Source organism: Ambystoma mexicanum, chromosome 1q, assembly GCF_040938575.1.
Source record: "Ambystoma mexicanum isolate Mex_15411 chromosome 1q, UKY_AmexF1_1, whole genome shotgun sequence".
NCBI lineage: Eukaryota > Metazoa > Chordata > Amphibia > Caudata > Ambystomatidae > Ambystoma > Ambystoma mexicanum.
Genome location: NC_090922.1, coordinates 1266152887 through 1266178447, shown reverse-complemented (window position 1 = coordinate 1266178447; position 25561 = coordinate 1266152887). Strand labels below are relative to the sequence as shown.

At 46.2% G+C, this 25561-nt stretch overlaps 1 protein-coding gene across 7 annotated transcripts in view; it reads left to right on the top strand.

The window, feature by feature from the left end:
- The window catches only part of MYSM1 (Myb like, SWIRM and MPN domains 1), a 1148256-nt gene that overhangs the window by 705424 nt on the left and 417271 nt on the right, over positions 1–25561 (top strand). For all 7 annotated transcript variants that reach the window (XM_069642083.1, XM_069642079.1, XM_069642082.1 and 4 more), the window contains one exon: positions 1252–1340. In XM_069642083.1, coding sequence (XP_069498184.1) covers positions 1252–1340 — 89 coding nt within the window. The remainder of the gene's footprint in view (positions 1–1251; positions 1341–25561) is intronic.

Sequence of the window (25561 nt, the reverse complement as noted above, 5' to 3'; positions counted from 1 at the left end):
GAATTTGAGAACTCCTCGAGTGACTATTGAATTGTTTAGTCATTCTGACTATAAACTTGTCCTCATCCCCCTCACACGTTAGCTCTGCAATAAAGAAAGGTTATTGAGCAACCTGTCCTATTGTTTGTTTTGTAGTTCAGAGGTCCAGGATTGACCGGTTAGCTTCCTTCCCCCTAGATTTCCCCTTTAGTTTTTTTTTATATTCATGCATACCGCTGATATTCGGTGCTTGTCATTTCACTTAGCTGCATACTCTGCTATTCAAGAACATTCCTACCACTTAGACGCGTCTGCCACACACACCACATTGAGCCTGGAAACGTGGCTAAATATGCATCCTGCATACCTTTTGGGCTTTCAGTGTTATTGGTGTTAAGTTGTAGATATATAATCAATATGATTTCAATCATTATGAACCGTGCTTGTTTAATTATTCACATTCTCATTATGCAATTTGCTCAGGGGGGTGATCTCTGGAGATAAACTGCATCGACTGGAGTGGGGAAAAGGAGGACGTTGAAGCAGGGAAAACATGTCTCTACATAAAACATGAAGTTGCCTACATAGTGTAACTGGATTAACATTGTATTCGTTAGAGACATTTTTTAGGCACCCTATACGATAAACCTTTGTATTTGTAAAACACTAAAACGAATGCAACATGCAACCCTTTTTGCTTTGCCAGTGTTCCTTCATCCTGCTTTTCCATTTATTTCTCCGGACGGATACCATTCTTTTTAACATCCTGGCCGGTTATACATCAGTCCATACATCCCATGGCATTGATCAGATTTTATCAAGTTGAAGCTAACCGTTCCTTATTTGGAAAATAGCTTGTTCATCATTTGTCAGAGAATGTAAGAAGCTAAGCTACAAATGACAAAGAAGATTAAAATAGCAGATGTAGTCACATGTATAATTGATTAGTGAGTGTTTTATTTGGCATACATTTAATGTTATTAATGCTTTAAAGCGGATTACACTAGATTGCTTTAATGTGGATTACGCTATGTAAGCAAGCTTCAAGGCAGTTGGAAAAATAATGGAGACATTTGGACATGCTCATCCCATTACAGTGCAAATAATGCTATAGAAAAAGATGGAGAATGATTGAACGGCCAATAATGAGGTTATGCAGTGTAAGCCCGCATAGAAATTGCATCATGCACAGAAGAAGAAAGATGATTGGTGTGTGCCACAGATGCAAGCTTTTGCGGTTTTCGCTTAACGTATTCATTTCTTCTTCTTTAGCATCTTTCAGCAGAGGAACTGGCTAGTAGGTACGATGAGGAGAAAAGGAAATCTGCAAAGAGCTCCAAAGTACCAAGACAAGTAAAAAGGTACAGCCATCATGGGACATGAACAATACTGTTGAAGAAATAAGAGCATATAGAGCACTGTACATACTAGCTAGACAATTATCTCTTTCATAGGTTAGCAAACACATGACTGGCACATTAACACCCTAGCCATTTTCTTTGGTTGATAGTTTGAATTTTAAGAAAGTATACACCACTGTTAGTGAATGTATTTTAAGCCCCTTACCATAAACCTTGTTTAGTGGATGAAGGTGATTGGGGCTTAAGAGTACACTGTTGCATTAATACAAAGACTGTAACAATTCTACCCTACTAAGGTGATTCCCACTCTGTCAGGTGTTGTTGAGTTTTATAAAGTGCATGTTTCACCCTTAGGCATTAAAGCGCTATTTTGGTACTAAAGCACAAGTGCTAAAGAGTTGAGAAAAAAGAACCGTTATAGTTTGAACTGAATAACCACGTATATCGCAAAGGGACACCTTTTTATAGCATTGTTTTCTGCATGGACATGTTTTATTTACCATTTATCATCAGAATGGGACTTTTTACTCTTATGTTTCGGCATAAAGTAGTTGTACGGTGGTGCTGCCTAAACTGCCCGTTGAGCTTGTTGTTTATTTGCAGAACAGAGCATTGACATTAATCAGGTGTTGTACACCGACAGCCAATTTAAAGAAGATAGTGCATGGAGCTATATGTCCTTCATGCCAAGTATTACCAAATACACACAGCCTGCTTGTTCCACAGACAGTGATAAGAAAGCCTATGGAATGCTTTCCATCTCTTAACATGGACAGGCTGGATGGTACAAGCACATGTTAAAGTCCCAGTTACTGAAAGCTGTGAACAATATCCACCAGATCTGTTTAACTCAATAGCATTCCATTTACGACAGAGCCAAAAGTAGGGTTGAACCACTCTACAATAGAATACAGACATACATGACATATGAGATCACGGCCATGAACACATGTGCTGCTCGATAATCATAATTTGGAGTAAGATCCGACTGTTAAACTGTACCGCGACCTAGGACCAGTTTATTAGCCATGCCCATGCTAAAACAGGGTATCAACACTCATGTCAACACGCTAGTTCTAATTGCTGTAAGAAAGATCTGATTTCATGAAGGACATATGCCTGCTTCTTGCTTCTAAACCTTAGAGCTGTATTCATGCTTTGCCATTGACCTCTGGAACACCTGAAGTTTCTGCTTTATAAACCCCTTGCTGTTAGGGAGAATTCTCCGAAATGTGCTTATTCCCTCCACCTTAGAGACCTCCAGCAAGTTTGCTGGATGTTACCTGGAGAGAGTGAGACTCTTTTATTTTCCCCCACTCATGTATTTTAATGTGATTTTCAACACTGTGTTTCTTTTGGTTATGGATTCTGATAAACTCCATAGGCATCATCTTTTACATTGTGTCTCACAGCACCTACAGTACAGTGACACAGGGAAGTATTCCAGATTTCCCAAAGGTTTAAATACCTTCTCTGGGATAAACTACTGTTTCCCAGAGCAGTAAAGTGAAATTGACTTTACTTACATTTGTAACTTTCTAGACCCAGCACACACTATCTTACAATAGGGTGCTGAAGGGGGTTCCTAGTATCCCCCTTGTCTAGCTTCTTATGTAACATTTTTGTTACCCTTTCCTCGATGAATGGCTGGTCGATGTGGTTTACTTTTAACTACTGTGGTGTGCATATACCGCGGGCTGCATTCGCAGTTGCAGGAAAGCACCCAAGGGTGCAATTTTTGTTAAAATGGCCCCGTTCTTTTTTCATCATTTCTTTGTGGAAAGGTCCTTATTGAGATTTACTCTGCGTGCCAAACCAAGTTTATCCCTTTGTTCGCTCTGCCTTTGGTGGGATTCACGAGTGAAGAACGCCTCTGGCTCCAGGATGTCTGGGGTGGGCAGGAAGTGAGGGAGGTGCCCGAAACTCCCTGTGCTTAGTCTCCTAGGAGACCCAAATGCACTCTGTAGTGATTTGCCGGCTGACTGTCCGGCAAGGACAGCCACCCTGCTGGGTGACTGACAGCTAGGCTGGAATGAATGGGAGAGAACTGAATAAAAGGTGAGGCTTTTGGCTTGGAAGGCAGAGTCGAACACTGGACGAAGGAACCGAAGAAGAACTTGAAGAGGATGCCTGCTGCAACTCCTGGACCATTGGTTTGCCCGGTGAAGCCCTGCTGCTGTACTGGAACTCCAAATTCGTATCGACAGAGAAGCCCCTGCAAGGACGACTTCTCCCCTTGAGTGGGTGGGACCAATCAACTCCAAAGTAAGCCACCTGGACATTCTCTCAGAGCTGGTTGACTTTCCACAGACTTGCTGCTGGAAACCGAAACACCAGAGAGAGGAACACCAGATTGTGTGTGTTGCTTTTAAGCTGGCCAAGAGCTCCAGGAAGATCCTCCAGACCCCCACGAAGCAGGACTGACCGAGCCTGAGCCCCCTCAACAGAGCGCAGTACCCCAAGAAGTACTTCATCTCATATAGACTTTTGCCCATTGACTTTGGGTTAGCCTGTTCTACTGAATGACTCTTATTAGGAGATCTGAAAGTATTTGCCTGGTTAAGAATATTTGTGTTCTCTTGTATGTTCTAATAAACTTTTCCTTTGGCTTACTCCTAAATGGTTCTAAATGCATCAGTGATATGTTAATGTCCCCAACACCATAGCTACTGAAGTCACATGAGGATGTTTGTTGTGTCTGTGTGCCAGCCCAAAAGGGTATTCACTGATTTAGAGATATTAAGAGTGTGTATTTTGTGAAGTATATTTGAGTTACTGTGTTTATTGCTCCCTTCTGAAGAAGTCTTACCCTAACTCACTGATAAATACATTAATAATTATTTAGGCAAGAAACCTTGTGTGTAAGTGTTTAATTGACTACTTGTTACTGTGAATCTCTGTGTAACTCCCCTACAGCTCACATTGACCCCTCTTGAGATAAGCCTGGCTGCTCAACACTCTACCAACCTGTGTAGTACAAGCTTATACCAAAGGTTGGGTTCCTATTGCCAGGAGGTCAGGGTTGTTCTAGTGCACACAAAGGGTACTGCATACAATCTTGCCTAACGCCTGCTCGCAAATTTCACTCTGACAGAGTTCCATGAATACCTCTCTAACTCTGCAAACAGGCAAGGGCCCCAGGTGCAAAATGTAGAAATACCACAATCGGATCCATATGTATTTTTGGTCGGGTCGGCCTAACAGAACAAAATTCATATACACATTATATTTTGTTTCATGTTTTCTGCGGCCAGCCCCTTACAATCTCTCAGATTAGCCTTAAATTCTTTCTTGGGCTTCTCTTATGCCATTTCCATCCTGATTGGCACTACTCTCCCCTGTGAGAATAAGGGAAAGTGCGAGCAAAAGGGAGAGCGAGATCTAGAAAAAGAGTGGGACGTTCTGAAGATTAAAGAAACTAAACTAGATGAAGCGATAGAGGTGGTCCAGAGCGAGGGAGACTGAAACATTCTGATTTGGACGAATGACTATAACAAAGGACTGTGACAATGGGGGTGGACTGTTATTTGGGAGGGCTCTGACAAAGTGCTCTGATGAAGGGGATAATCGAAAGAATGCTAAGTGGAAGGACACAAAAACAAATAATTTATTACAATACCATTGCTAATTGCCATACTCTCAAAATATTCTTGTCAACACCATTTTTCTCTTTCGTTCTAGCATTGTTTTGGCCACACAGCGGTACTAAAGTGCCTGCCCTTTTTGCCAAAAACAAGAAGATAAGTTGCACCCACCAAGGATGGATGCATGCACGGCAGGAAGTTCAGAGTTGTATTACAATGTATCAATGTACCAATCTGAAAGCCTGAAACACAACTTTAGGCAAGGTTGGCTTCACCGTCGTTGAGCCAAATCTATTAACAAGTAAGGTCTTAGTGAGGTGGCGGGGTGAGCCTAGACCAAATTAGATGGTTTATTATGATAATGGCTAATTTAGCACATGTTTGATATCAATGATTTCAATACATTTGCTTGTGGTTCTGGGTGGGGGGGGGCAGGAGTCTTGAAGAGTTGGGATCAGTCATATGATAGCCAAATGTCAGGGTTTAGTTAAAATTAGGTATTAAATAAGCAGCACATTTTTCACTGCTATGCATACATTCAGCATTTTTGTATTTTATTTGGATGTTTATAGTGCTTTACGCCAAAGAGCTGTGCAAACCAATACAAAACGGCGGCATTAGGGATTTAGCATTTTATACTTTATCCCCTCTCCTGCAGCACTTTTTGCTGGACTTGCGAACCTTTTTCTTGTTCTGCTGAATGAGGCGAGTACCCTCCTTCATTCTGTTTGCTCTGATTATGGGAATCCTGTTCATTGTATCTTTATTTTTTATGGAGTCCTGCTGTCCTCCATTCTTTTGAAGGCATCTGTGTTAGAATTTTTGCAGTACACAGCACCCTGTGTGCAGTGTCGCTGGGAGCACCTTGGGTTCTCCTTTTTATCTTTTTTTTATTTTCCCTTAAGTACTTGTGTTCTCCAGGTTTGAAGGATACTTTTTATCCTTTTTAGCGTTTTCCTTCTGAGAGATCAGCACACACCACCATAGGTGGAGTGCTGATGGGTTACTTAGGTTCCCCTTCCTCTCTGCTCCTGTAACATTTCTGTTACAGTAACAACCTACTAAGTATGGCTGGTTGTGGTGGATGTGTTCTATTGACGTTTGTGCTATTTTTGCTTGCAGACTGTTTTCATAGCTGCAGCTATGCCCAAAGCTGTGCAATAGCACCTTGAAGCATCTCCCGTGGTAGATGAGATTACCAATAAAGATCTCAGACCAAATAACCAGACAGACTCAAAGAATATGGTAAAGTACTAATTCATTTTCAATTTAATAAAGCTGGGTCAACTGGCAGACACCAGATTGCGCACTCACACACAAACTTGATTACACAGCATTTTTATACCCAATATGCGTAATCTATGATGTCATCCTACGTGGCAAACTGTAAAACCTATCGACGGGAGGGATTGGTTTGTGGAAAATATATACATAGAATACATGTGTTAGTACTTCGTTGGCTGTTTATCTGTGACGCACGCCTCAAACGACCTCAAATACGCATGATACTGATTAAAGCGGACAAAAGGGAAGCAGTTTGGTCTATGCAACATTGTTTAGCAGGTTGCCCCATAGACCCACTGATTGGTTGGCATCCCACCCAACCTTTGACCTTTGAATCGGCTAGCAGCACATAAGAAAAACGAAGCCCAGGTGCTTGAATTAAGTCAGATTACTCCCCCCACTTTCCCAATTAGTCCATCATCTCTCATCAGTCCGGACATGAGCCAAAGTTTCCGTTTGTGGTTGCCCTTGGTGCCTGCTCTGTGTTCTGGGACATTGAAGGGAGTGTAAGCACATGAGTATCTTCATCCACAGCTTAATGAATAGCCCTTGTTTTCAACTTCTGGATCATGTGTGAGGAGACTGCACACTTGTCAACTTCGACCTCCTATTTGCTGCTATTTGATTTAATTATGTTGGGTGTAATTGCTCCTCTTGGCTTCTAAAGACTTGCTGACTGCATCTTGTCGGAGACATATTCATTGTTAATTATCCAGCACTTTAGCTCTTTCAAATGTTTTCTTCTTCTTTAATCTAAGAGAAATATGTCTACCGTCTTCCTCCCTTTGTGCTTTGGAGCAATTCCTTGAAATAGCATCCTTGATCCCAGGCCAACATAGACTCCTCTTTGTTTTGCACGTCTCCTGACTCTTCAGCCCTGGTCTGTTTCTGAGGTAGCTGAATTGAATCTTTGCATGAGCCGGCGTCCTTAACACATTATATTGTTCTCTATAGCAAGCATCTATAGGTCTCATCTACCTTGCTTTGCTGCGTTTATACCCTTTTTTTTTTAAAATTTTATTATTTTTTAAACCAAACAAATAATACAAACCAAACTAGCAGCGTTATTTGCAACAAAACACATGAACATCAATAAATGAACACCACAGCACCCCCAATCCCTCCCCCTCAAGAGCTTGTTTATCTTCCTCATTCCGTATCTGCTGCGTGTGGCAGGGTATCGCTTTCTTCTGAGACTGCAGAATCCGTTATTGTGCCAAACAGTCCTGTTATTAACACTCTCCATGCTAGCAAGGTACTCACTTCTTCTTGTCATGATGCCTACCTCTAAGGAGCCAGGCCGGGCCCAGCAACCCCAGAGGCAGACATCATTTTCCCCAGGGAAGTCTCAGCGGGCCCAAGTCGGGGCCCTTTGGACTCAGTCCTGGCGCCTTAGGCGCCAGGCTCATAGCGGACCCCAGACCTGGCGCCTTAGGCGCCAGGCTCATAGAAGAGGATATGTGTTTTAGTGCTTGGGTGCACACTTACCTGATGCAGACCTTGCTGCTTCATCCAGGCCCTCTTGAGGCCTGAATGGGACTACTTAACCTGTAGGACTACTTCACCACCCGGGTGTGGTCGGGGAAGGATACATACCTGATTGGTGGAAGGATACATACCAGGAACTTCTTCCAAGGCTATTTAAACCCCACCCGAACAGCCACACATGCTTCGCGTTGTTCTGCACCTAGCAGCTGGACGCTCACCGTGTCAGCTCCTGCATCCTGACTTCAGCCACGCCTGCCAGCACCCTGGAACACCTGCAAGGGGAGAAAGGAAGAGAATAGGAGAAGAAAAGCCCTTACCTGCTAAATCTGCATCCCGGAGTCATTTCTCCAACGGCCCTGAAAAGGAAGACATCATTTTAAAGGCATTTCGTTTCGATCGCTGCAGCGCTGCATTTTACTCACCTTTGCAAGGCGCTTCCATCTTCAGCAGCGATCTTCCGGATTCAGCTACGCCCCGGCGCCTAGAGGAAAAAGACAAGAACAAAGGTGAGAGGGAGAAAAGGAATAAGGAAAGCTCAGTTTCCTTTTAAGTCTTACCTGTTGGATTATTCCCACTGCATTTCGGGTCCTGCCGCTTCCTGGCATCTCCGGACCCCGGCCCCTATGGGGAAAAAAGACAAAGACATTGAATGAGCGAATGCAAAGACATTACCTGAGCGCTCATCCAGAACTGTTTCACTTCGGGTCGGCGCCATATCTCCGGCACTCCGAACCCCGGCCCCTAAGGGGAAAAAGACATAAGCATTAGCGCTTGCTGCAATTAGACAACGAACATTATTATTAAGCTTGAACTTTTGAACAGAACTTTTACAGCGCCTTACCTGAACAGTCAAGTTTACCTGAACTCCCATCAATCCTCAATCCAGTGAAGTAACTGGGTTTCAACGCGCCCCTGCATCAGAAGCAGGATGGAGAGCTCATCCTTCCAAACCCTAAGGTGAGGCTTCACAGGGAATCGTGGAGGAGGTATCGTGGAGGGTTGGAAGGGAGTGGGAGGCTTGAGCATTGTTCCACAGTTGGTAATACTCCCTTTTCACGCACAGGAGAGTATCCAACGAGCCAGGGAAGCCAGAATAGAGGGGCCCTTCCTGTCCATCTTCAGAGTTCTGCGCCTTCGACGCCGCGCCTCCGTGGGAACCAGGTGAGCGTTACAGAACGCGAAGCCTTACCACAATTTCCCACCTGGGCGCTATGGAGACTTCCGAGACAGATCAGCTGGCCCATCTTTTAGGGGAATTACGGGCAGAAGTGCACTCAGCCCGCCAGGAGACTAATGCTCTCAGAAGGGAACTAATCCTATCCAAGGAAAGAACTGATGATCTAGCCAAAAGGTTATTGCAGGGCCAGGCAGAGCACACTCCTTTACCTGTTTCCGGAGATATTTCTACAACAATGGGTTCGAATAACCCGGTACAAATCAATCTACCTGGACACATGCCTTTGGCCCCGCCGGAACGTTTTGCGGGGGATCCCAAGAAATATGCCGTTTTTATGAACCAATGCCGTTTACACTTTTTATGCAGGCCCGGGGCCTTCCCCAACGACCAGACCAAAGTAGCCTTTGTATTATCTTACCTCAGTGGCTGTGCTGCCGATTGGTCTATTCCATTGGTAAATCAGGATGATCCCATTCTCCGGGATTTCCAGGGCTTCCAGGCCAGCATGGAAAGATTGTTCGCTCGACACTCGCAGGGACAGGCCCTTGACAACGAACTGCTATCCTTACGACAAGGTAATCAGGATCTTTTGTCCTATATCGCCACCTTTAATAGACTAGTTGTGGTAACCGGATGGCCTGAAAATAAAAGGATCACATTGTTTCATCGAGGCCTGCACGGAGAGCTTAAAGATGTTATAGCTCAGATAGTAGATCCACCCCAGGCCTGCGCAGACTACATAGACTTAGTGGTTCAACTTGATCACAGGCTTCAAAATAGAAAAGCAGATCGGCTCAAGTATGAAACCAGAGTACCTATCAAGACCCACGTTAACTCCAAGAGTACTGACGTTTCCGAACCTATGCAAATTGGCAGTGTTAAAGGACCATTAACGCAGAAGGAACGAGAGAGAAGGCGACGAATGCAACTTTGTCTGTATTGCGGAACTTCCGGTCACTTTCTTCAAAGTTGTCCAGTTAAACCACCCAAGAAGGTGGTTGGAGCCACTGATAACGAGTTATTGACACCTGGTTCGGGAAACGACCTAGCCCGACAAGCGTAGGGGTCCGCTTGCCGAGCTTGAAAACAAACTCTTTGACCTCGCATTTTGTCATGCCAATGGTGCTTGTGAACCCAAAACAGCCTCAGCAGTTGCATGCTATAAAAGCATACATAGACAGTGGAGCTATTGGAAATTACATAGACCGTGAATTGGCTTCCAGGATTAAGCTTCCTCTCCGCCCGAAAGTAACCCAAGATGTAATTACTACAGTTGATGGAACCGAAATAGCCTCAGGGCCTGTAACGCATTCCACAGTTGAAATCACTCTGGTGGGTCAGGACGGACATTGGGAAGCATTCGTGTTTGATGTGATCAAGGCCCCACAATTTCAAGTACTTCTTGGAATCCCTTGGTTAGAAACACATAATCCGAGAATAGACTGGCGAGCAAAGAAGATAACTTTTCCTGATTGTGAACCAACCTGTTACCCAAGGAATCCAGCTATGGGTCTAGCCTCTGTAACTTCCACCCCTGTACAGCTACCATCTGAATACCAAGAATTCCAAGACGTTTTTCAGAAAGAGCAGGCTAACACCTTACCTCCCCATCGATCTTACGATTGCCAAATCGACTTGGTACCCAATGCACAACTATCTTGTAGTAGGATTTATGCTCTTACTGAACCTGAGAACCTGCATTTGCGCCAGTATTTGGATCAATACCTGGCCAATGGTTTCATTTGCCCATCAAAGTCACCAGTCTCTTCCGCTTTGTTCTTCGTACCTAAAAAGGAAGGAGACCTTAGGGCCTGTATTGACTACCGCGCCCTAAATCAGATAACGATTAAGAATCGTTACCCTTTGCCCCTGATACCTGAGCTTATCGACCAAGTAAAAGATGCTCGTGTGTACACCAAGCTAGATCTCCGAGGAGCTTACCACCTGGTACGTATAAAAGAGGGCGACGAGTGGAGGACTGCATTCCGCACCAAATTTGGGCTCTTCGAATATCAAGTAATGCCCTTCGGTTTGTGCAACGCACCTGCCGCCTTTCAGTACTTCATGAATGATGTTCTTCGGGAACTTATCGATGTTTGTGTCATCATTTATATTGACGACATCCTGGTGTATTCCTCCTCAGAATCTGATCACAGAAACCATGTTAGGGCAGTTCTTGAGAAATTGCGCCAGCACAAATTATTTGCTAAGCTCGAAAAATGCGTTTTTCATACCACAGAAGTGGAGTTTCTCGGATTCATCCTGACACCTCAAGGAATCCGAATGGACTCGCGGAAAGTGGACGCCATTCTCAAATGGCCATCTCCTAGCTCTGTGAAGGGAGTGCAAAGCATGCTTGGCTTTGCCAATTTCTATCGAAGGTTCATCCCGGAATTTTCTCGAACTGTTCAACCCATCACAGCTCTCCTAAAGAAAAACAAACGCTTTGAATGGACTCTTGAGGCTGAACAAGCCTTTCAGGACCTGAAAACCAAATTCACCTCTGCACCTGTATTGAAGCACCCGCGCCCAGATCTCCCTTACATCGTGGAAACCGATGCATCCAGTTCGGCCATGGGAGCTGTCCTGTCGCAAAGAGACCCAGAAACTAACCAACTACACCCTGTAGCCTTTTGGTCCAGAAAATTCTCTCCACCTGAACTCAATTACGCAATTACCGACAAAGAACTACTGGCTATTAAATCAGCTTTCAAGGCTTGGCGTCACTATCTTCTCGGTGCAAGACACACCATCACCGTAATTACGGACCACAGAAATTTGCAGTATTTAAAGACGGCCAAAGCTCAATCTTCGCGACAACTCCGATGGGCTTTATTCTTTGCGGAATTTGATTTTATCGCCCTGGCTGCAAGAATGGTAAGGCAGATGCCTTATCCCGGATAGGCATGGAAGAACCCAATTCGAGTTTAGAACCTGTGCCAATCATACCGGAACAAAGAATTCTGGGCTTGACTTCATTGCAAACCATTGAGGACATCCAAGCTCAAGTAAAACAGCTTTTTGACTCTTCTGCCTTACTGGAATGGAGTCAAAAGGGTCCTCACTACACCGTTAAGGATGATTTACCCTACTTCCAAAAGCGGTTATTTCTGCCAAGTAAAGAATTGCAGGAACTTGTCATTACCCGTCATCATGAATCATTAATGGAAGGACACCCCGGTATCGCGAAAACAGAAGAAAAGATCAAACGCCACTTCTGGTGGCCTTCTTGGAGAAAAGACATAAAGTCATTTGTGTTGTCTTGCGGAATCTGTGCCCAAAATAAGAGTCAAAAGAAAAGGCCAGCCGGCCTACTTCAACCTTTGGACATTCCACCAGCACCTTGGCACACCTTGTCAATGGACTTTATAACTGACCTGCCTCCTTGTGGTGGTTACAACACGATTCTCGTAATAGTGGATCTATTCTCCAAAATGGCCCATTTTATCCCTTTAAAAGGATTGCTGTCAGCTTCCACCTTGGCCAAGGAATTTATGGAAAATATAGTGCGGTTACATGGTTTCCCTTCCATATTAGTCTCAGACCGTGGAAGTCAATTTATCTCCCACTTTTGGAAGAAATGTTGCCAACTAGCACAAATAGACGTGCGGTTATCCACCAGCCACCACCCCCAGACCGACGGACAAACCGAGAGAACCAATCAGACTCTCGAGCAATATCTGCGGTGCATGTTACACCAATCCGAGTTGAATTGGAAGGACATCCTTTGGATTGCAGAATATGCATACAACAATTCAGTGCATTCTGGAACCGGACAGACTCCTTTTTATACCCTGTATGGTCACCATCCTCGGACCTCTGACCTAGATCCACCTCTGACCCTGGAGATGCCTGCAGTAAATCACCTACATTCCACAATAACCCAAGCCTTCAAAGAAGCTACAACCCACTTACAGCAAGCCAAGAAAAAGTATAAAGAAAACGCTGATTTGCACCGAAGTAAAACTCCTCCTTACCAAGTAGGAGATCAGGTATGGCTAGCAACTAAACATCTACCCCTCAAGGGTCAGCGAACTTTCAATCCCAGATTCATTGGGCCTTACCCCATCAAAGCTATTATCAACCCAGTGGCCTTTAAACTCGATTTACCATCCAACATGCGGATTCATCCCGTTTTTCACGCATCTCTTCTAAAACCAGTACAACCTGGAACCAGACTCTCTGAGCCCCCAGGCCCTGTCCAAATTGATGGAGAATTAGAATTCGAAGTGAAAGACATTTTAGATTCCAAGATAGTTAAGTCGAAACTCTTCTATCTTGTTGATTGGAAAGGATATGGACCTCAGGAAAGATCTTGGGAACCCAGTAACTATGTTCACGCACCACGATTAATTCAAAGATTCCATCGAAGATTCCCGCACAAACCAAAACCCCCGGAGGAAAAGACCTTGGGAGGGGCCTTGAGGGGGGGTACTGTCATGATGCCTCCCTCTAAGGAGCCAGGCCGGGCCCAGCAACCCCAGAGGCAGACATCATTTTCCCCAGGGAAGTCTCAGCGGGCCCAAGTCGGGGCCCTTTGGACTCAGTCCTGGCGCCTTAGGCGCCAGGCTCATAGCGGACCCCAGTCCTGGCGCCTTAGGCGCCAGGCTCATAGAAGAGGATATGTGTTTAAGTGCTTGGGTGCACACTTACCTGATGCAGACCTTGCTGCTTCATCCAGGCCCTCTTGAGGCCTGAATGGGACTACTTAAACTGTAGGACTACTTCACCACCCGGGTGTGGTCGGGGAAGGATACATACCTGATTGGTGGAAGGATACATACCAGGAACTTCTTCCAAGGCTATTTAAACCCCACCCGAACAGCCACACATGCTTCGCGTTGTTCTGCACCTAGCAGCTGGACGCTCACCGTGTCAGCTCCTGCATCCTGACTTCAGCCACGCCTGCCAGCACCCTGGAACACCTGCAAGGGGAGAAAGGAAGAGAATAGGAGAAGAAAAGCCCTTACCTGCTAAATCTGCATCCCGGAGTCATTTCTCCAACGTCCCTGAAAAGGAAGACATCATTTTAAAGGCATTTCGTTTCGATCGCTGCAGCGCTGCATTTTACTCACCTTTGCAAGGCGCTTCCATCTTCAGCAGCGATCTTCCGGATTCAGCTACGCCCCGGCGCCTAGAGGAAAAAGACAAGAACAAAGGTGAGAGGGAGAAAAGGAATAAGGAAAGCTCAGTTTCCTTTTAAGTCTTACCTGTTGGATTATTCCCACTGCATTTCGGGTCCTGCCGCTTCCTGGCATCTCCGGACCCCGGCCCCTATGGGGAAAAAAGACAAAGACATTGAATGAGCGAATGCAAAGACATTACCTGAGCGCTCATCCAGAACTGTTTCACTTCGGGTCGGCGCCATATCTCTGGCACTCCGAACCCCGGCCCCTAAGGGGAAAAAGACATAAGCATTAGCGCTTGCTGCAATTAGACAACGAACATTATTATTAAGCTTGAACTTTTGAACAGAACTTTTACAGCGCCTTACCTGAACAGTCAAGTTTACCTGAACTCCCATCAATCCTCAATCCAGTGAAGTAACTGGGTTTCAACGCGCCCCTGCATCAGAAGCAGGATGGAGAGCTCATCCTTCCAAACCCTAAGGTGAGGCTTCACGGGGAATCGTGGAGGAGGTATCGTGGAGGGTTGGAAGGGAGTGGGAGGCTTGAGCATTGTTCCACAGTTGGTAATACTCCCTTTTCACGCACAGGAGAGTATCCAACGAGCCAGGGAAGCCAGAATAGAGGGGCCCTTCCTGTCCATCTTCAGAGTTCTGCGCCTTCGACGCCGCGCCTCCGTGGTAACTAGGTGAGCGTTACACTTCTTCCCCACACTTGCTACATGCCTCCTGCCATACCACCGTTTCAGCCTCTGCCCATTTTTGCAAATCCCGCCACCATACCTCGACCAGTGGCTTATGGCACTGCTTCCAGCCCATGGCAATCCTTCGTTTTGCAAGCACATATGCCAAGTCCTTCAGTTTCCGTGGTCTGGGAAACCCTCCCAACAGGCAGGCCCAGGCCGTATCTATATTGAGCGTGACCCCTTTTTCTGCTAGTTTTTGTGCCACTTCCCCCCAAAAACTCTCAATCACTGGGCAAGACCAAAACATGTGTGTCATATCAGCATCTTCCGTATCGCATTTTGGGCACGCTTGTCGTCCCGCATTCACAAACTTAGATATTCTCATCGGGGTCATGTAGGCATTGTGCGTTATGTAGAACTGTATTTGTTGTAATCTGGCATTTCTGGACACCTTCTTGTGGTGTCCCATAGCACGCTCCCACATCCCATCAGTCATCTGTGCTCCCACCTCTGTTTCCAAATCCAGCCTCAAATGCGTCAAATCCTTCCTACCCGGGTCATCACCATCTCATACAGTCTAGAGATCTCGTGCCCTCCTTCTGACATGTCATATATTGTCCCCATGGTGGCGTCTGGCTCCTCCGCCAATACAGTCTCAGGCCAGGTTTTACGAATAATCTGCACCAGCCTTAGATATGTGACATATTGGCCTCTGTGCAAGCCTGCCTCTTCCCCTAATTCTTCAAAATCCTTAATGACCCCTTCTTGTCAGACATCTCCCAATGTAACCAGCCCGACCGACTCCCAGTAGGTCCTGATTATCATTCTTAGTTGTTTGTCTTCCCCTGCCAAGGCCACCAGCGGCACTTGCGGGGAACACGGGTACGGGTTCTCCATCAGTCGACATACTCTACGCCACATCTTCCACCCAAGCAACATCATACCCGGGCGCTCCTTCATTTCAAGTCTAGGCAACCAAATAATTTCCTTTAGGTAAAATGGAGTACAGTCCTGTCCAAACAGCCTAAATTCAGGAGTTACCTCATCAGAGAGCCATTTGGCCACATATTGCAACTGGCCTCAAAATTTGGCAGCTTAATACCCCCTCTTTCATAGAAGTCCTGCAACTTCCATAGCGCCACTCTATTCCGAATGCCATGCCATAGGAAGTCTCTGCACATACTATTCAGCTTGGCAAAAAACTTTTTAGGTATCATGTACGAAATATTGCTGAAAGAATGTAAGAGCCTGGGCAGGACCACCATTTTGAGCATCGCCCCCCGTCCCATCATCGCCAGCGGCAACTTCTCCCAAAACTTCATACTTATACGGATTTTTCCCACAGCCACCTTGGTATTATGCAAATGTTCCTCCTCTACCGTGTGATACACATCTATTCCGAGGTAGCGGAAGGAGCCAACCGCCCATGGTACCGACAACACTGGCAACCGCTCCAGAGGGGTTCCTCTGGAGCTACCCAATGGGAACATGCTCGATTTTTAACATATTGAAGATTTTCCTCTGGATATTTCAGATATAATAGCAAATCGTCAACATATAAGGATATTAGGTGTTTCTCTCCCCCCACCTCAATGCCTATCATGTCATATTGTTGTCTAAGGTACACTGCTAGGGGATCCAGGGCCAGAATATATAACATCGGGGACCAGGGGCACCCTTGTCTGGTGCCTCTGCTAAATTGCCATCTCTCGGATATCAACGATCCTGTGCGTACCCTAGCCACGGGTTCACTGTACAGCAATTTCGCCCACCTAACATAGCCCGGCCCCATCCCGTATTCCCTCAGGGCCTCCAGCAACCATGGCCACCTCACTGAATCGAAAGCTTTGACTGCATCTAGGGGCACAACCGCCATTTCACCCTCGTTCTTGTTCCCCTCTTCAATCACCCGGTGTAGTCGCCTATGGTTGTGGGTTATATTCCTGTTGGGGACATAACCTGTCTGGTCCGGGTGTATCAGTTTACTAATAACTCTACGCAGCCTATTGGCCAGGTCTGCCGTCAATATCTTGCCGTCCTGGTTCAACATTGACAAAGGCCTATAGGAGCCGCAGCTATGCCCTGGCTTGTTGGGCTTAGGAAGCAGTATAATTATCGCTTCTCTAAGCGATTCCGGCAGCCGGCCCACCTCAAAAGACTCATTGAGCATTTCTAGCATGGGGCAACTGCTTCACCACCTCCTCCAATTCCTCTAGAGTAATCGGTGCATCCAGCTCCTCCCTTTCTTCGGCACTAATCTTAGGTAATTCCATATCTCTTAAAAATCTCCTCTCGATTGCCCACCCCCCTTTGTCCTCATATAATGCCCTGTAATAGTCTGAGAATGCCTCATTGACTCCCTCTTGAGTGTCCGCTACCTCCCCATCCTCTCTAGTTATCGTCCTAATCGGGGGCCTAGGGTTTTCGCTCTTATATAACCACACCAAAAGACGGCCGGTTTTATCCCCACCTGCATGTTGTCTCTCAACATACTTCTTATAGTTAAGGTTGCAGAGCCTTTCCCAAAGCTCTGCACACCGCTGCTGCAGTTTGAGTACTAGTTCCGCATCCCCTCCTGCCCTATTGGTTTCCCGTTCCAGTTCACCTTCGGCTTCCCCTAACTCCATTAGGACCCCACCCTGTAGGCCCTTTGATTTAGCAATAGCAGCACCCCGCAATACCACCTTAAAGGCTTCCCAGAGCGTGCCCGCTGAATCCACACTGCCAGTTTTTTCCTCGAAATAATGTGTGATCTCATCCCTGATATCCTCTCTGAAGACCGGGTCCCTGAGCGCCTCAGCCCGGAGGCGCCACGTGGGTATCCGCGCACTGGGGCGGCAGTACTGCCTGCCCAGAACCAGAGGCGAGTGGTCCGACAGGACCCTCGCTTTGTAGTCTATTTGAGTGGTCTCTATCACCACATCTGGCGTGGGAAAAAAATAATCAAGTCTCGTATGCAGTTGTTGTGGGGCTGAGTAATGCGAGTACTGTGTTTCATTAGGATGTTTCAGCCTCCAAACATCTGCCAGCCCAAAGTCGTCGAGCAGTGTCTGCAATGCCCTGGCCGCTGGGGTGGGCCTATCAATCTTATCATCGGATCTGTCTACCTTGGGGTTGAGCACGCAGTTAAAATCCCCTCCCCAAATAACCGCTCCCCCCATACATGCACCCAGGTTGGTACACAGAGTCCTAAAATATGCCGCCGTATTTTGATTGGGGGCATAGGTATTTATAATGCACACCTCCCTATTCTCCACCAGTGCCTTCAATAGGACTAACGTCCCCTCCGTATCGACCACCTCTTGTGTAAATTGGAGCGGAACGTGCGGTGCCACCCAGACCAACACTCCCCTAGCGTAGGCAGAATACAGAGAGCCTACTACAGTACCTCTCCACTTCTTCCCCACGAGTTCCAACTTTTAGCCGGGGCAGATGCGTCTCTTGCAACAGTGCAATATCAATCTTCTGTCTTTTCAAATACATCATGACTTTGTTCCTCTTTAAGTAACTATTGAGTCCCCTGACATACCAGGTTACGATCTTAAGGTCCCCCATAGCTCATGAGTGTCCTCCCACCTTCCGCGTAGCAAATCCCACTCGCCCACGCGATACAGATACAGCCCTCTGACTTTTACTTGTAGCTTCTTGTACAAACTCAAACTCCCCATAACTATATACACTACAAATTCCCCACTTCCCTCCCCACCCTCTACCCATCCCTTCCCCAACACCACACACCCCACCTGCTGCCCAGCTCCATCCTCGGAACTCGGGCACCCCCACATCTAGCCCTGCAAGCACCAAACAATGCCCAGAGCTCAGTAGGGTGAAGTCGCCCTAATGCCACTTAACTAAAGTTACTAAGTGGGGTAAAGAGATCCGCTCTGCAAGGCTCCCCTAAATACAGTAATAGTAACAGTGCTCATAATATCTTGTGCAACAGTCTGACCTTCTCTCCCGAAGGCCGCACAAATGACTATAATCAAGTCCCATGGATCTATACCGCGCCATCTTGTGGCACCCTCCTCGTGCACTACTTATCTCCTCCATCTCCTCTTCCCGTCCGAACGTCAGGCTCCTGGGGACATCCCTGCGCGTCGAGCCATCCCATGGCATCCACCGGAGTCTCAAAAAACAAAGTTTTGTGTTTATGAAAAACTTTCAATTTTGCCGGGTACAGCAACATCTATTTATGGCCTGCCTCTCTCAATCTCCGCTTTACCGTCCCAAAGTTCATGCGGCTACGTTGCACAGTCAGGGTATAGTCCGGGTAGGCCGTGATGTTTGCCACTCCTCGTGTAATCGTTCCTCCCTTGCGGAAGTGTTCCAATATCCTCTCCCGGTCCCGGTAATTAAGGATTTTGGCTATTACTGGCCTAGGCGGGTTTCCTGGCTGTGGCCTCCTTGTTAGAGCTCTATGCGCACGTTCCACCGCAAATCCTTGAGATAAGGCTCCTCCGGGTATCTCCTGCAGCAGCATAGCTCAATGAACTCCGTAGGATCGTGGCCCTCCGATCCCTCCGGCAGGCCCACGATACGAATGTTGTTTCGTCGGGCGCGTCCTTCCGCCTCCTCCGCTCTGCTCTCCAAGTTGCCCACTCTCTGTACCAGGGCATGCAATTCGGCCTTATGGGAGGCACAATCCGCGGTATTCGGGCTCACCTCTTTCTCGAGGGTCTCCGTGCGCTCCGCCAAGGCCCTGACTTCCTGCCGGAGTAGATTCACTTCCTCCTGCACCTCACCGACCTTAAGGTCCAATGCCGTTTTCAGCTCAGTTACGGCCAGTTCAAGTTTAGCTTCCCAGGCCGCCTTTAAGTCCGCAATCGCAGCTAGGACCTCTTGGTTGGTACCCGTCACCGTCATGCCGCCTGTAGGCGACTTGTCCTTACTCTTGGAATTTTCTGGACCAGGGGACCTCTTAGCAAAGTCATCCAAGGTGGGCTGCTTCGCCTTCGGCCTCACCGTTCTACTAGACATGACCCAGAGGACCTGTGTTCTGCACAAGTTACAAATGCGCACACAGTACGCCTCTATCGCTCGATCATCGTGCGGCCTGCTCCTTCCTTTGTTTAGGTCGTTGGTCGGCCATTTTGTGTCGTCTTTCGTCTCCGGTGCTCCTTATCTTTTTTGCACAAAGCTCCACCGCCGCTCCTCCCACGCCTTCCAAAAGTTCACCAAGCGCGGTCAGACCATTCACACACCGACATGTGTGTTTGCAGCTGTCGTAGGCACGTCGTTATGCACTATTCCGCCAGGATAATTTCAGGATCTCGGGAGCTCCTCCAGATCACGTCCTCCTACATGACCCTCGTAGCCACGCCCCTCGCTGCGTTTATACACTTATTGGTCAACAAGATACTTAATTATTTGTATATACGATTGCTTTATCGTTTCGTACATGTTTTTCTCATCACTTCAGTTACATTGTTACTCTTGAGTATTTTCATATCGTTTCAGTATTTCCTCATATAGCTCCTTTATGACATCACTCTGCCCATGTCAGATTTCACTGTGCACTACCAGTGGTGCATGCTGACATCCCTCCACACTACATCCTTTCACTCCTTCAGTGCGAGGATGCATTTGATACTGTTGTCTGAGTGCATATCATCTCTCGTACACTCAATGCAGTATATGCATAACACTTGGAGTCCCATATAGAACCCGTCTCCTGCTGTTCCGGTATGATGATGATGGTGACGGGGCGGGAGTTAGGCATAGTGCTCCACCTGCTCCTCTACCTTCCCCCTCTGGTCGAGTCCTCGACCACATTCTTCTTCTCTTCATTCTCCTTTATCATCTCTTCATACTGTTATTTCTTGGGGACCCATATCTTTGTCAACCCCCCCCCCAGGTTTCCTGCATTCTTCTTATGTCAATCCACACTCCATGTCTTGTGGCAGCAGTCTCCTGATGGTAGACAAAATAGTCAACATCGTACATACTTTTTATGATCCTTGGGATAGTAGAGGCTTATTCATGGAGGTTCAAGGGTACTTTTCTTTCTTTTTTCATGGGTACTGTCCTCATTTTGCATCTGCTCACCAGTTCCAGTGTCTATATCAATCACGATCTTCATCCCAATAGCTTTCTTGGCTTTCTTGGTTGTCTTCTGGCACTGTCCCAGGATGATCCTTATGAGATAGAATCCCAGCAATACCGACACGAGTATTGCTCAGAGTATTTTGAAAGCATTGGACAGCCAGGTTAAAATCCATGGAAATGGGATTGAGAACAAGTAATCTCCTGCTATCTCAGCAGCTTTATCTTCCAACTTTGTATGCAGGTTTGTCAGCATAGTTACTGCTTCTGCCAGGGTTCCATTTTCTCCATCATGGGATGGTATGAATGTAATGACGTCCAGGACATACCTGTTCTAGATAGTCATCAACCTGATGGCTCTCAGTCCCTCTCATTGCATTGAGTCCCTTTATTGTTGCATTAATCAGATCATCTGCAGCAGCTCCCATCTGGTGATTTGCAGCCACTTCACTGTAGTCTGGAGTCCTGGCTTAAATATAGATGTCATAACATTGCTGTCTTGCTGAAAACGTGGTGCTCATCGAAATGTCTTCATATGCCTTTGATTTTGATGAAAAGTAGTTCTCCCTTTTCAGCCGGCAAAGAATAAGGTATCTCTTCCTTCTCTGGTGTTCATTCATCTTTGTAAATTCATTGATCTTGAAATCACTTTGAGGGATCACTAATGCTGGAACATGTTTCAATACAATAGAACATATTCCTCCCCAATCTTTAGGCAACTGCATGTAAGCACTGGATCCAAAGGGCCAGTATCGGTCCATCAGTACAGCAGTTCCTCCATTCATCCCTGGGACCGCGAGTATCTGTCCACATCCTTTGTTTTCTCCGACTGGAACTGAACCTCCATTCCTGAAGCATGTAGTTGCATTCTTCAATGGCATAGAAACTGATCCTGCTTCATTGTCGACCCATGTTAGTAACTTGGAATACTTGGCCCATGATTCTAGGCATCTGTCAGTCACTATTTGCACTATGGATACTGGTTCTTTCTTCAATAAATGTGCAGGGCAAGATAATTGCCCATCTTCCCATCGGTACTGGTGGCAACATGCCCATATACCAATAGCTGAGGTATTTCCCACCATCCTGGCTCTCCTGACCTTTAAGTCATGTCTGAGCAATCCATCCTCTTCATTTCAACAATTTATATTCTTCCTCCAATTTAGGATGGATACATACGTTTTTTGGTCGTCCATCCCATCCCACCTTCCATCCTTTTTGTCTTTACAAAAGTATGTTCATATGGAAATTGTCATGATGCCTACCCCCGCGGACCCAGACCAGGTCCAGCAACCTCGGAAGCAGGCATCAAGTTATTTTGAGCAAGCCCAAAATACCCTGCTGGGGGCTGTTTGGGTGCGGCCTTGGCGCCTATGGCGCCAGGCTCATATGGAGGGTCAGTCCTGGCACCATAGGCGCCAGGCTCATAGAGTAGAACTTACCTAATGCAGATCATGCTGCAGGCTTACCTGATGCAGACTATGCTGCAAGAGCTCCAAGCCAAATGAGGCTTGGAAGGGACAATTTTACCTAGGGACTATTTTTTTACTTGGGTGGGGCTGGGGAGGAATACTTACCTGGGACTACTTTGGAGGCTATTTAAATCACGCCCGAAGAGCAGCACACGCTTCGCGTTATTCTGCATCCAGCAGCGTAACGCTTACCGTGCCTGCAAGCCTGCATCCAGTCTTCTGCCACGCCCGCCTCAAGTTTGGAGCTCCTAGAAAAAGGGAGAAAGCAAGAGAAAAGGTTAGAACAAGAGCAATACCTTTGGTCCTTACCTAAATTCCCGATCCATCGCGCCTTCGAGCTGGAAGAAAGAAGTTATTTTATGCACGTCGCCTCGCCTGCTGCAGCGCCGCGCTGAACTCACCGGCCTTCGCAGCATCTTCACATTCCACCGCATCCTCCTGCATGTTCCAGCCGCATTCCGGCACCTAAGGAGTAGACAAGAACAGCAAGGTGAGCCAAGAGAATACACAGAGGAATATTAGTTACCCCCCCCCCCATAGACTTACCTGATTTTACCACCAGGGGTACTATTCCTCTTCACGGGTCGGCGCAGCTTCCACTGCATCTTCGCCGAACCCCGGCCCCTAAGGGGAAACAAAAGGACAGCAAGGTGAAACAAAGGGACTGGAACCCTCCTCACCACAATAGACTTACCCGATTTTACTGCCAGAGGTATTATTCCCCGAGACTTCATACTTTCTCTCAGCGCCCGAATAAAGGAGAAAGTAACAGGTTGACATTATTCATCGAACTGTATTGGAAATACAAATCCTTACCAGAATATTACTGGTTGCCATGAGGAACTCTTCACTAGGGTCAAGCTGCAATCTGTAAGGAATCGGACAAGAGTGAAAGTCAAGCATTTGAACTCTTACGAACTACATACTTTTTGGAGTCAATATTGTTCTGGAACTCACCAATTCCTTCAAGCCAGTGAAGCAACTGGTTATCAACGCGCCCCTGCGCTCAATGCAGGATGGAGAGCTCATCTTTTCAAACCATCAGGTGAGACTGTAAGAGGGGACATCAAAGGTGATCTGTGGGGAGAACAGCGGGGGTGGTGGGATTTACACTCAACTCCACTGGTGGTTAATTCCCTTTCTCCATTTGCAGAAGAATATTCCTACGGGCCAAGCAAACGAAGCTAGGTGGGCCAGTCCAGTCTGTCATCTCGGCCCTACGCGTCACATTGGTGGAAACCGCAGCTGTCCAGTTCAGATCAACGCCTCTGTGGGAGCCAGGTGAGCGTAACAGAAATATTCCTGTTTATCGCCATTGTAAAGTTGCCCATTTTCCTTCAAATTATGCTTTGGTTGTACACGCTGCTAGATGGCTGAGACATATTGCATCATGTGCAGGCATCTCTTTGGCAATAAATGTCCTTGCTGCATTCATGGCATATGATATTAAGGAACAGACATAGCAGCTTTCATCTGACATTCTTAATCCCACCTCCGACATGTGCTGATACCATAGGTTATTCTTTAAATGAGCCGAATTATCAAGATATGTGTTTTATATCTTCATGATGTTCCCCAATATCCCTTTTAAATCGAAATAGATACCTTGTTAGATTAAGGATACTGTGTGTGCTTTCATCAGGGGCAATAGTAACTGTTTCATTGTTCCCTTCCATGTCTGTTTTATTTCTTATAACTTGTCTAAATGCCATACAAACCAGGAGGAAGACACAAATCGTAACACAGAATGATATCACAATTATTACTCCACGAAAGCTCATCGACTTTCTTGATGGCAATCAGCATCTTATATTCTGAATCCTCCCCATTTTTACTTCGACATTTACTATATAACTCAAAGTCTCTATGAATCATACCTTTATATCAAGAATTGCAAGATGATTGCTATGATTATTCCGAAAATAATATAATAGTTTTTAGGATTTCCCAAAAAGCATTATATTTACATATCTTCTTACTAAAGTAGGGTAAGACCGTAATATGTATGTAAAAACAGCATACAAGAATGTGTGTATTGTTATTATAATGGGTAACATAAAGATTGTGCTTCTTTTTTCAGCTCCGGTAATTCACACATTGTTCCGTTGGCCAATCTAAAAAAAAAGGTTCCATGTCAAATGGTAAAAGATGTTGGGTTTTAGTCTAAAGTGCTGCTTTGTTCTTCATTTTCCTTGTCTTTACTCTTAACCATAGAACGAGTCTGCATTCGCAGAACTTCTTCTCTTGCTTCACAGTCAGTAGATGTAGGAGGGGTCTGGGTTTCCCCTTTATATGGTTTGATGTCGTGCAAATGCAGCCAAGCTCTTCTTCCTTTTAACTTGGCAGCTGTAGGGGTAAGTTCTTCCACCTCCTATGGACCTTCATAGTGGGGCGGGTTGCACCTAGAAACACTTGTGTACAGGCACGTTATAAATGCCATATCATGTCCAAGTGCATACAAACGTTTGTACCAACACCTGGTCCCCTGGGTAAAGGCTGGGTTGTTTTATGAAATCTTCTGCTTCAATAGGTTGACCGTCTTTGACGCTTCTCTATGACCACACCATTGTGTTTTTTGAACTGTTGACATGAAAGAAACACTTAGTCATTGTTGTTAGGTAATCATGCATCTCATCACCCAATGTCTTTGCTACACTATGGGCATCAGTTTTTAACCTGGTTGGAGGAGAAAGGGGGATGCTCATGCAGCGTCCAGTCACCAATTCATGAAGTTAGATGTGATCTGAGCTGGTTTCTTGGGCTTATAAGGCAAAGAGTAGGGAATATAGCCATCGTTCAGAGCGCCATTCGCCTGTGGGAGATACACAGAGGAAACCGTATGCTCAGTACCTAATAGAAGAACTATTTGTTCGAACAGCTCACTTACAACATGCGGTCCATTGTTAGACTGCAAAACCTCACACACACCCCATCTAGGGAACACTTCATGCACAACGATGCAATTTACGATAAACTGTGCAACATGTTGTAACAGATTTGGCGAGAACCACTCTTCTGCTATAGTAGTAGCTTAACTCTCTTGAGTCACATTGTGATGCTGGAAATGCATCTGAGGGACAGGGCCTCTGAATCCTTGTCCTTTTTCTGTTTTTACCGTGTGTTCTGTTATGTTTTCTGCCCCGGAGTCCATGTGGGACTCCTGGCAGTGCAGCTCTCTCTTTTGGTTTGGTGAACAGACCCATGGGATACCCTTATGGCACCCATGGGTAGGGGTGCAACCCTGTGCCCCTAGTGTATGTTTTTGGGCACCTGTGGGTGGCCCCAGAGCAGGGTATGGGCTGGTGGCAGCTCTGTGCTGAATTTGACAGGTGCTCCGGGTGTCCTCCATTTTGGGATACCCAG